General features: G+C 45.5%; 1 protein-coding gene across 1 annotated transcript; it reads left to right on the forward strand.

Moving 5' to 3' along the window:
- The first annotated feature begins 413 nt into the window (after positions 1-413).
- PDCL3 (phosducin like 3) lies at positions 414-11,431 on the forward strand. Its single transcript, XM_052649166.1, has 6 exons — positions 414-532; positions 3,489-3,618; positions 6,748-6,838; positions 7,015-7,158; positions 8,141-8,349; positions 11,053-11,431. The coding sequence occupies exons 1-6, from the start codon at positions 527-529 to the stop codon at positions 11,193-11,195; spliced, it is 723 nt and encodes a 240-aa protein (XP_052505126.1). The 5' UTR covers positions 414-526; the 3' UTR covers positions 11,196-11,431.
- Positions 11,432-12,142: the final 711 nt, after the last annotated feature.

Here is a 12,142-nt window from a genome sequence, read left to right on the forward strand (position 1 = left end):
TCTGGTTTCGTTTGTTGCGATTCCCGCCGCGTCCGCAGAGCCTAGAATAGTGTTTGGTACGTAGTAGGCGAACTGCTTTATGTCCTTCAAGGACAGTGACTGAATTCCAGGTAATCCTGCTTCCTTTTGAATCTTAACAACGAATCAGTGAAACGGGTTTCTATCTCTTACTTCTTGGGCCGAGACCTCCGAAACCATCGGATCCGTGCCTGGAGATGACACCTAGCTGCCGGGTACCTCCCCGATTCTGTCCCACCATTCGGCGGCCGAAGATGTGTCCTAATAAGGTTCAGGTCAGCACCGGGCGGGATTAGCTCGGAGTCATACGAGTGGGCGTGTCCAGCCTCGCGCCCGGGCGCAGCCTGGGAGGAGAACTCGCCTCCCCTGGCCCCGCCCTATCCTCTCCCGGAGGGCGGGGCGAAGGGCAGGCTGGGAGAGGAGGCGAGTGGCGCCTGCGCGCGTGCGCGGTAGAGAGCTCGCGAGCCGGGTGGCTGTGGCCGGCAGGGCCCCAGCGATTTGACAGAAAATGCAGGTGAGCAGGCCGGGGGTGGGGTAGGGGGCTCGACGCCTGGAGGCTGCGGCCGCTCGTTTTGCCCCGCTCGGTCCATGCGGGCGGCTGCCTGTCCTTGCCGGGCCTGTGGGGCGTGCCGGGCGCCTCAGGCTCGGGGTGGCCACGCGAGTCGAGGCCGGCGCAGGCGCAGTGCGGACGGGCGGGCGTGGTCTCGCGTGTCCGCGGGCTGGGCGTGCCCGCTCCCCTCCGTGTGTCCCACCCCCGAATCTCATCTTTGAGGGTAGTTCTCCGGGAGGTCGGCTGCCCTGGGCCTGTGAAGGCCTCTGCGGATCTTACCTGACAGCGTTACTTCCTCCTTGTTAACTCTCTTAGCGAGCACCTGAACAGGTGCGTTATGAACCCCCTCCACGGATGCGGAAGCTGAGGCTCGGATAATTGGAGGGTCCTCCCCGAGGGGGTCGCATAACATAACCCGTGTTCTTGACCCTGCCTAGAGCTGAGTGAGGGGTTACAACATCCGTCCCTCTCTGCCTCCCAATGTTGGTGTACAGGTTGAGGTGCGTCCCCTGTGGACCCTAGAGTCCAGCCTGAAGGTCCCGCTACCCAGTTATTAATACTTTCCCTTTAAAAATGGATAAAACCAAATCCCTCAGTTTTGTTCTTTTATTGTATCAGGAATTTATTAATGCAGTTTGACTAAAAACCCATGGTTCAGTTCAGTCCAGTCGCTCAGTCATGTCCGACTCTTTGCAACCCCATGAACCACAGTACGCCAGGCCTCCCTGTCCATCACCAACTCCTGGAATCCACCCAAACCCATGTGCACTGAGTCGGTGATGCCATCCAACCATATCATCCTCTGTCGTCCCCTTCTCCTCCTGCCCTCAATCTTTCCCAGCATCAGAGTCTTTTCAAATGAGTCAGCTCTTCGCATCAGGTGGCCAAAGTATTGGAGTTTCAGCTTCAACATCAGTCCTTCCAATGACTATTCAGGACTGATTTCCTTTAGGATGGACTGGTTGGATCTCCTTGAAGTCCAAGGGACTGTTAAGAATCTTCTCCAACACAGCTGAAAAGCATCAGTTCTTCAGCGCTCAACTTTCTTTAGAGTCCAACTCTCACATCCATACATGACCACTGGAAAAACCATAACCTTGACTAGACGGACCTTGGTCGGCAAAGTGATGTCTCTGCTTTTGAATATGCTATCTAGGTTGGTCATAACTTTCCTTCCAAGGAGTAAGCGTCTTTTAGTTTCATGGCTGCAGTCACCATCTGCAGTGATGGAAAAGTGAAAAAAAAAAGACACCGTGGAAATGGATGCTTTTATGAGAAAATCTCTGATGATTCAGTTTTGTCACTGTTAAAGGACCCTCCTCCAAAGATCTTTCTCCTGCCTCCTAGATCCTCCTGTGGTTCGGAATTCTGATGAACTCATCTCTGACTCAGTGGCAGAAGGGAAGTGGAGTTAGTGTGGGTTTGATTGGGGTTGGAGAGGTTTGTTGGTGTTCAGTCTCTCAGTCATGCTGGACTCTTTGCGACCCCATGGACTGCAGCAGGCCAGGCTCCCCAGTCCTTCACCATCTCCCGGAGGTTGCTCAAACTCATGTCTGTTGAGCCGCTGCCATCCAACCATCTCATGCTCTATTGCCCCCTTCTCCTGCCCTCAGTCTTTCCTAGCATCAGGGTCTTTTCCATTCAGTCAGCTCTTTGCATCAGGTGGCCAAAGGATTGAAGCTTTCGCTTCATCATCAGTCCTTCCCATCCTCCCCATCAGGACTGGAGAGGATGATCATCTCCAAATACGGCGTATCTGATGAAGAGGAAACTCAGAGCTTCCCTGGCCTCTGTGTTCTCTGTCCTTTTTGCCCCTGCTCAAAAATGTCATATCTTAAGAGGCCTTCCTGACCACCCTATGGAAGGGATTCTGTTTGTTTCTCTTTGATATATTTCAGCAGGACTGGCCAGGGAACTGAGGGTAGACCCTGGTTATCCCAGTGCCCTTTGCACAGCTTCCTGGTTTCATATTCCAGACCTGCCAAGACATGCCAAACCAGGGTTTGGGCAGCTGTGTTGTGGAGCTAGGAGCCCACCTTGGCATTTCTTTTAATGATAGTTGATCCTGGTAAGTTTGGCTTGTTCCAGCCTGGCAGTGTCTTCCTTAACGCCATGGCTCTCCCAAGTTTGTGAGGATTAACTAGGTTGGTACAGGCAAATAACTTTGTGGTGTCCCCAGCATGTAGGACTCAGTAAGCATCAGCTATTGTGAACTTCTCCATGGCGTCTCAGCTCTTCCTCTTAGCCTTGGCCTTTAGGGAATCAGTCAGGCTCTCTTCCTTCTGATTTTCTTGCAGCCACTCAGGACTTTGGAATACTCTATATCTTGTACTCGGGCCCTTTGCACAGGCTGGTCCTTCTGCCTGGAAAGTAATTTCCTAAATTTTCACTCCTCTGGCTCCTTCTCACCCTCCAGTCACAGTTAAATGTCACCTCTCCTGAGAGAACGTCCTGGCCCATCTTGTGGACTGCACGCCTCCTGGAAGTCCAGCTCAGCAGCCTGGCCATTGCGTTTGTCATGCTATCTCTGTGTGTATTACTCATTGCCTATTTCTTTCTCTCACCTGTAAAACTGGTGACTTTGGCATTCACCATGCTTCCCTACCATCTAGTACAATCATTTACATATAGTAGGTATGAACACATCACTCCGAGTCATTAATGAAAATTGACCAGAAGCCAGGTCAGAGCCTTGGCGTCGGCATGGATGTCAGTCTGGACATCATGGCCTGATTTTTACCTTGAGACAGGAAGATTGGAACAGGGATTGTGTGTCTTTTGACAGATTGCCAGAAATAGACTTCAGAATAATTTGGTATGAAATCCTCTTCTTACCACTTTCCCATTTGAACCCTTGTCCAACATGGCACCCTCCACAGTGGACTTGGCCCTCACAGTACCCTTGGTCCACCTGCTCTAGGACCCCAACGCAGACACCGAGTGGAATGACATCTTACGCAAAAAAGGCATCTTGCCTTCAAAGGAAGATTTGAAAGATCTGGAGAAGGAGGCAGAAGAAGAGGAGCAGCGGATCCTCCAGCAGTCCATTGGTGAGCTTACCTGTGTTTGTGATTCTGTCTGTCTGCTTAGGAAGCCCTCGGCAAGCCTCTAACTGCTTCAGTAGAAGGATCCTCTGAGTGAGAGTTGAAGTGCTGGGCTGGACACTGCCTCTGGGCCCTCCGGCAGGGCATCTCTGGCTTCATCTTCCTGGGCCATAGAACTGGGGGCACTTCAGAGGCTCCCCCCATCTCTGCAGTTCCTGGTCTGTGTGTTTCTTCAGGGTTATGATAACCCTGAAGGAAATATTTCTGAGTCTCCACTTTTTGGTCAGTGATCAGTTCAGTTAATGTCATGGAAATCTGCCCAGAAGTTTTTACTGTTTTTAGTCTCCTGAGAAAGAAGGAAAGTGAAGTTGCTCAGTTGTGTCCAACTCTTTGCAACCCCATGGACTGTAGCCCACCAGGCTCCTCCTTCCATGGGATTTTCCAAGCAAGAATACTGGAGTGGATTGCCATTTCCTTCTCCAGGAGATCTTCCCGACCCAGGAAGATCTTCCCGGGATTGAATCCGGGTCTCCTGCATTGTAGGCAGACGCTTTACTGTCTGAGCCACCAGGGAAGTCGTAGTCTCCTGAGCACACGCTTTATCTTTGTGGTTTGATTGAGAATATTAAAATAACTTGATTTGGGGAAACATAAGATGCTTGTAGTGTACGCGGTCTAAGGTCTTTCTCACATGTAGGTATACCACTTGAATTGGAATCCCTTGTGGTGCTTGTCAAAAAAAACAAGCAAACAGACAAAACACAACAGCACACAGTCCCTACTGAATCGGAATCTCTGGGGGTAAGGCCCAGGAATGTGCAAATTAAGCCAGTGCCTCAGAGAGTTTCTGATTCACACCTAAGTTTGAGAACCGTTGATCACAGGAGCTAGGACTTCTGTCCCATGTTGACATGTTAGGGCTGATTTAGAGGAGAATTTATTACACAGCGTTTATCTAGCAAATGTAATAAATTCTATCCAGAAGGACTGCTGTGTGGTGTGTGTTTTCTAGGCACTGGGGCTTTAGCTGTGCATGGGCCAGCCAAAACACCCTATCCTCTTGGAGCTTATGTTCTAATGGAGGAGACAGACAGTAAATGATACATGAGTGAAATATAGGAAAATAAGGCAGGAAGGGGTTGGAAGAGAAAGTGAAAGTCGCTCAGTTGTGTCCAACTCTTTGTGACCCCATGAAATGTAGTCTGCCAGGCTCCTCTGTCCATGGAATTGTCCAGGCAAAATACTGGAGTGGATAGCCATTCCCTTCTCCAGAGGATCTTCCCAACCCAGTGACTGAACCCAGGTCTCCCTCACTGCAAGTGGATTCTTTACCATCTGAGCCACCAGGGAAGCCCTGGTGGGTATAAGGTTGAAGGAGGGGGTGGGTATAATTCTAGAGGGTCAGAGAGGGCCTCACTGGGAATAACATTTGAGTCGACCCAAGGGAGGCGAATGAGCAAGTGGGAAGCATGTTGGAGGATCTGCCAGGAGGCCAGGGGGACTGGGAGACAGAAGCAGGAGGTTCAGAGGGACAAGCAGGGGTCAGACATTTAGGACCTTGTAGCGTCTAGTGTGGACCTTGGCTTCGATGTCTAATGAGGTGGGCATCATTGGAGGTTTGAACAGAGGAGGGACGTGCCCTCTGTGTTGACAGCACCTTCCTGTTGTCTTACTGAGTGCGGACTGTAGGGGCAGGGCAGGAAGTGGGGAGACCAGGTGAAACGACTGCAGTGGTGCCCTTGGCAAGTGATGCCATTGGCTTGGACCAGAGTGGTGGGTGGAAGTGGCCAGATCTGGTTGTATTTTGAAGGTAGGACCGACGGGATTTGCTTATGGATCCTGTGATGGGTGTGAGAGCAAGTAAGGCAAAGATGACTGCAAGGCTCTGGGCTTGAGTGGCCAGAAGGATGGAGTCACCACGTGAGATGAGGAAGGCTTGGGCAGGAGCAGGTTTGGAGGTGAAGATCAGGAACTCGATTTAGGACCTAGTCACTTTGAGATTTCTTATTAGACAAATACAGATGGTAGGTGAGCAGTTGGGAATGCTTTCTTAAATCAGAAATAAGGGCTAGAGGCATACATTTGGGAGTTGGCAGCATGTCGGTGGGTTTTAAAGCTGTGAGATGTAGTCATCAAGGGAGCGGGTTTAGATGAGGAAGGAAAGGAGTCCAGTCAACAGAGGGTCCAGGGGAGGGGCTGCCAGGAGGGAGGAGAAAAAGAGGCCAGAGGAGATGGACTTTCAGAGAGGAGGAGACACGCATCCAGTGATGGATTAGGCCAAATATGCTCATCGGTTGAGTAAACAGGTCATTACTGACTTTGGTAAGAGCAGGTTTGGGTCATGTTAGGGTGAAAGTCAGGGGACAAAAACCTGATTGGATGTCAAGAAGCAAGAGTCTTTATGGCAATAAAAACAAAATACAGATTTTTACAGCCATTGATAAAAAAGAGAAGTGAGAGCTGCCTACCACTCACAAGAGAAGACCAGGTGACAATCCCTTTACCTCTAGCAAAGGTGTGCTGGGGAGGACCCCAGAGGGTCCTCCCACCTTCTTGGAGGCATGAGAACTGTTATGCACCTGTCCCTGAGCATCACGGACTTGCAGATCAGGCCACTTGAGCTCAGGCTAATACACCTTTCTCCTTTTATAAATTTGGGAAACTTTCCTGTTTGTATCCTTATTGTCATGTGAATGTAAGAGAGCCAGGCTGGCTGATCTTTTAAAAATGCTCTCCCATTCTTAGTTACTGTATAACACCTTGGATGTGTGCATGCGTGCTAAGTCGCTTTAGTCGTGTCTGAATGTTCGTGACCCTATGGACGTGTAGCCCACCAGGCTCCTCTGTTCATGGGATTCTCCAGGCAGGAATACTGGAGTGGGTTGCCGTGCCCTTCTTCAGGGGGTCTTCCCAACCCAGGGATTGAACTCACATCTCTAAACATTCTGCATTGGCAGATGAGTTCTTTACCGCTAGTGTAACACCTTAACTACTTTTTATTTTGGTTTTGATGGGCTAGGGGCCTTTTGGTATTGCATGCACTCCTTTAGGAGAAAAGTGAAGGAGAAAAGACCCCAAATGCATCTTCGTTCATCTTTTACATTTTTGGTTTTTCACCAACTCAATGACATTCAGTGAAAACATATGAAGACATGACTTTGGAAGAACTGGAGGATAATGAAGACGAATTTAATGAGGAAGACGAACGTGCAATTGAAATGTACAGGTTAGTGTCACCCAGAGGGACTGCTTGGCTTTTCATGTGGCACTATAGTGTGCGTCCTTTGAAATAACCCTGGCACATAAGTAAGTGAACCTGGACCTCTACAGAGTTTGCCATGTGAAAGGGGTGTGTGCGAGCGCATGTAGGTAAGATGTCTCTCTCCTCCTCCTGTCGTGCAGGCAGCAAAGACTGGCTGAGTGGAAAGCAACCCAACTGAAGAATAAGTTTGGAGAGGTTTTGGAAATCTCGGGAAAGGATTATGTTCAAGAAGTTACCAAAGCTGGTGAGGGCTTGTGGGTCATCCTGCACCTTTACAAACAAGGGTGAGCTGATCTGATGTGTGTGTGCACGTGCAGTCTCTCAGTCGTGTCTGACTCTCTGTGACCCCATGGACTGTAGCCCGCCAGGCTTCTCTGTCCATGGGGTTTCCCAGGCAAGGATACTGCAGTGGGCTGTCATTTCCTTCTCCAGGGGAATCTTCCTGACCCAGGGATCAAACCTGCAAGTCCTGTGTCTCCTGCTTTGTCAGGGGTATTCTTTACCTCTGAGCCACCTGGGAATCCCTGATGCCTGTCTTTAAATACTAGTTTGAATTTATGTCTTGAACATCTCAGGCTTACTTCACACCAGAGGGTATTTTTTTTTTAACTAATGTTTTATGTGTTTTTGTTGCAGATTTGCCCAAATATTATTGTCTAATTTTTGTCTTAAGACTTTCAGATTAATATTTGTGATATTAATGGCTTTATTAATACAAATGGCTTTATTAAATTGTAGCAGAACAGACTTTTTTCTTTAATTGTAAATGAATTCCTCAATCACTTGTCCCTCTGAAGAAACTCCAGCGTTTCACCACTCCGTGTCGCGAGTCACTCTCCTTGATGGCGCAGATGACTTTTGGGAGCATTGTCCGTGGCGAGTGATGCAGAGAGCCCCTAGCGCCTCACCTTCAGTTTTGCTCCCACCCTGTGGAGTCCAGTGCTTGTGCAGGAGTTTCTTTCAAGCTGGAAGTGCATTCTGAATCACACATTCTAAGCCTTGGATGCTCTCTCCTTAAGAAAAGCAAGACAGTTATCTTTTACAGTGGAGCTGCTCTTTTGACTTACTCGGTCAGATTAAATTGGACTTTGGCTTTTGAACACTTTGCCCAAACCTATAGAAAGTTTTTAAACACCATTTGTTCTTCTTGGCTGGAATAGCAGAAGCACTTGTGAAGTTGTCATGAGGTTTTCTATGGGGCAGAAGGGCAGCTGAGGTCTACTGTACACAGACACAAACTCACAGTTGCTTCTCTTTATTTCACAGGATTCCCCTCTGTGCCCTGATAAATCAGCACTTCAGTGCACTTGCCAGGAAGTTTCCTGATGTCAAGTTTATCAAAGCCATTTCAACCACCTGCATACCCAATTACCCTGATAGGAATCTGCCCACGATATTTGTGTACCTTGAAGGTGACATCAAAGCTCAGTTTATCGGACCTCTGGTGTTTGGTGGCATGAACCTGACTTTGGATGGTAAGGACTCTTCGAGGTACACGTGAGGGATAGGCAGGGAGTGTGTCTGTTGTTAAGGGTGCCTGTTTCCTAGACGCAGGTAGAATGACTTGTCATAGAGTCACCTTTGTCCCATGTGAGTGATTGTGAAAAGAGAAGAACATTGAATCTTTCATCTTAGATGAGTCATTGGGAGCAATTACAACTGGACTCTCAGTTAAAAGAGGGCAGAATGGATTTTAAAATATTTAATATTATTGTCTGTGCTGTTTTATTTGTCCCTACAGTTGAATATGTTTGTTTTTTAGTTATAACTCAAGATCACATCGTTCATTTCTTATTTAATTCACCCAGACATATTAGTGACAGATGTTTATATGTAAATATACATAAATATATGTAAATTTATACACATATGCTGCTGCTAAGTCGCTTCAGTCATGTCTGACTCTGTGCGACCCCATAGACAGCAGCCCATGAGGCTCCCCCATCCCTGAGATTCTCCAGGCAAGAACACTGGAGTGGGTTGCCATTTCCTTCTCCAATGCATGAAAGTGAAAAGTGAAAGTGAAGTCGCTCAGTCGTGTCCGACTCTTAGCGACCCCATGGACTGCGGCCCACCAGGCTGCTCCGTCCATGGGATTTTCCAGGCAAGAGTGCTGGAGTGGGGTGCCATTGCCTTCTCCTTATACATATATAAATCTCTATAAAAATATTTTTTCAGTTGAAAGGAAGCTTTTAAATGAAAAGTTTATTTAATTCTGCCTCTAAACTCCTAAAGGATATATCTTTTATTTTTTTCTACTTGTGAAATAGGAGGTATTAAAATACATATGCACACATAATATGTGGGAGAGAAGCTGAGGCCTATGAGCTTCCTACTAGGTCAGATTCTTTATCTCTTGAGTGCAGTGATATGTCCAACTATGCTTTAGTTAGTAGCCTTTAAAAACATGTTAAAATATGACTTTATATTCTACTTTATATAACTATATAAGATATTCAACTGGGAAATGTGTAAACAGATACATAGATGCATTTATATATTATATCAGTTTTGCTTTATTCCAGTGTTCAAAGGCATATGATATTTCAAACTAAGTATGTGTTTTGCCTCTTATTTTGATCTTTGAACATACCATTAGGGGAGAGAGATAGGTATACAATAATAATTATAGTCTTTGTTTCTAGAAAAAGTCTCATTTGTAGGCCAGGCTCCATGGGATTCTCCAGGCAAAAATACTGGAGTGGGTTGCCATTCCCCCCTCCAGGGGATCTTCCCAACTGAGGGATCAAACTCAAGGATCGAAAGAATTGCTGGCAGATTCTTTACTGTCTGTCTGAGCCACCAGGAAAGCCCCATATAAATGAACATTAACATTAAATACATTCACTTACGCATATGCATGTACATGTGAATCTAAATACATCCTTAAGAATCAGAAATCCTAAGAATTTTTTTTTTTTTGAGAAATTTATTGAATTTTTTTGTCATTGAACCAAGATACCTAGAGCTGAAAATGCTGATGCTGTTCATCTCTGTGGAACACTTTGAATTAATGTGATTTCAGTAAAATTGGTTTTCAGATTTTTAAAAAAATGTATTGGGCTGCACTGGATCTTAGTTATAGCATTCAAGGTCTAGGTCACTGATTGGGGATCGAACCCAGGTCCCTTGGATTGGGAGCATGGACTCTTAACCACTAGACCATCAGGGAAGTCCCTGGTTTTCAGATTTTAATAGAAGTTTCCTAGTTAGTAGAGCATCAGTTTAAACCAGACTGTTTGGTGGAGAATCTTTCTGACAGTCTCTCACTCCTGCCTGGGTAGAAAAATATATCACTTGATTTTGCTTCACAGTGTCTCACACCAGTGTGGATTTTTCACTGATTATAAGAGGGTAAAATATAGGATACTTTGGCTACCTGATGCGAAGAGCTGACTCGTTGGAAAAGACCCTAATGCCGGGAAAGATTGAGGGCAGGAAGAGAAGGGGACAACAGAGGATGAGATGGTTGGATGGCATCACCAACTCAATGGACATGGGTTTGGGTGGACTTCGGGAGTTGGTGATGGACAGGGAGGCCTGGCGTGCTGCGGTTCATGGGGTCACAAAGAATCAGATACAACTGAGCGACTGAACTGAACTAAACTGAACTGAAAATAAAGGAGCTAAGCCTTTAATCACTGATTTTTTTTTTGATACTTTTAAGAATTATTACTACTTGGAACAAATGTATCAATCCTAGCATGTCATCATACCTTGAGCCTTTGACTCTAATAGGTTGAGATATTGGACATGAGGTTTAAGAATTTCCTTTTGCTAAATAAAATTGGATTTAATAATTACATTGCCAGCAAGACTGTGAAAAGTATTTTCTTAATATATTTCATGCTGATTTCTTTCCTGGGACATTGTGCAAGCCAAGAAGCTAGGCCGTGAGAAGATGGGTTTAGTCCTTGGGTTTTTATTAGTTATCCTGGAGGTTCAAATTTATGTAATATTTCATTTCATCTCATTTTATGAAAAGTTTTTGCAGGTGTTTTTGTTTTCCTTCTTAAGGGTCTGATTTTTTTTCCCCCTTTCTTCCAGGTGCCTTATAATTATGACCCTCAAATTGTCATCCAGTGTGGCTAGTCATAGTCTCTGCTTAGAAAAAACACTGTGGCTTGAGGTTCCCACTCAGGCTGTCTTAGGCAATTTGCTTTTTCTTTATCATGCAGAGTTGGAGTGGAAGTTGTCTGAGTCTGGAGCCATCAAGACGAGCCTGGAGGAGAACCCCAAGAAGCCCGTGGAAGACGTGCTGCTGTCCGCGGTGCGGTGCTCCGTCCCCGCCAGGAGGGACAGTGATTCTGAGGATGACTGAGGCCGTGGCCCTGGTGACCTGCTGAACTTTCCCGATGTGATATAGCATGAACTTTTTTTAAAAAAGGAAAAAGTAGGAACGTATACTGTGGTTTTTTTAGTCTTTTATATTACGTTCTGAACCTCACAGATCTCAGAAATAATCATTGCTGGGAATCCTTTTAAATTTCTGGGAACTCTTTTTAAATTAATAGTATTTCCTTAAGAAAAAAATAAAAGCCAGATATTAGTTTGGCAGATGTCTATGTTTTCCTTGCTTATATTTTAGATCAGCTGTAAGACTATTCACTATTCGTTTACATAAAACTATTAAAAAAGAAATACGGGAAATATAGAAGTTTTTTTTTTTAATAATGTGAATAAATTATACAGTGGAAAATGGCAAGCTAAGCTTTGCATTTATATTATTATTTCTTTTTATTCTTTTATAGAGCTAGCAATAGGATTATTAACTCAAAGGAATGAGTGCTAGGAAGAAGTCTTAGTATTTATCCTGTTTAGAAGAAATAGGCAATAATTTTTGTGAAATACTGTCTTATCAAAGTCTAAAAGATTAGGCTTATCAAACTAAAAGATTCCAATTTACTGCCATTTGGGGTCAAATAGTTTTTCTAGTTAAGATAATTTTTTGTTTTCAGGCTGTTGAGATGTGAGCTAATCTCAATTACTGTAAAAGGTGTCACCTGAAACTTTTTTGGAAATAAATGGATATAAGCACACACAGAGATAGCCAAAGTATATCTCAATCAGTCAGTAAAAAACATAAAATGTTTTCTGACCAAGAATCCTCTTAGTATTTACCACTTCTCGTCAAACTGACATTAACAGAATAATCAGGGGGACTGTTGTTCCCTTATACTTGTGTTGAGTAATGTAGTGCTCACTACCCATAGTAAAGACTCCTGGTTTGAATCTTTAAAAGATTTGAATCAGAGAGGGCACAGAATT

This window comes from Budorcas taxicolor, chromosome 11 (assembly GCF_023091745.1).
Source record: "Budorcas taxicolor isolate Tak-1 chromosome 11, Takin1.1, whole genome shotgun sequence".
Classification (NCBI taxonomy): domain Eukaryota; kingdom Metazoa; phylum Chordata; class Mammalia; order Artiodactyla; family Bovidae; genus Budorcas; species Budorcas taxicolor.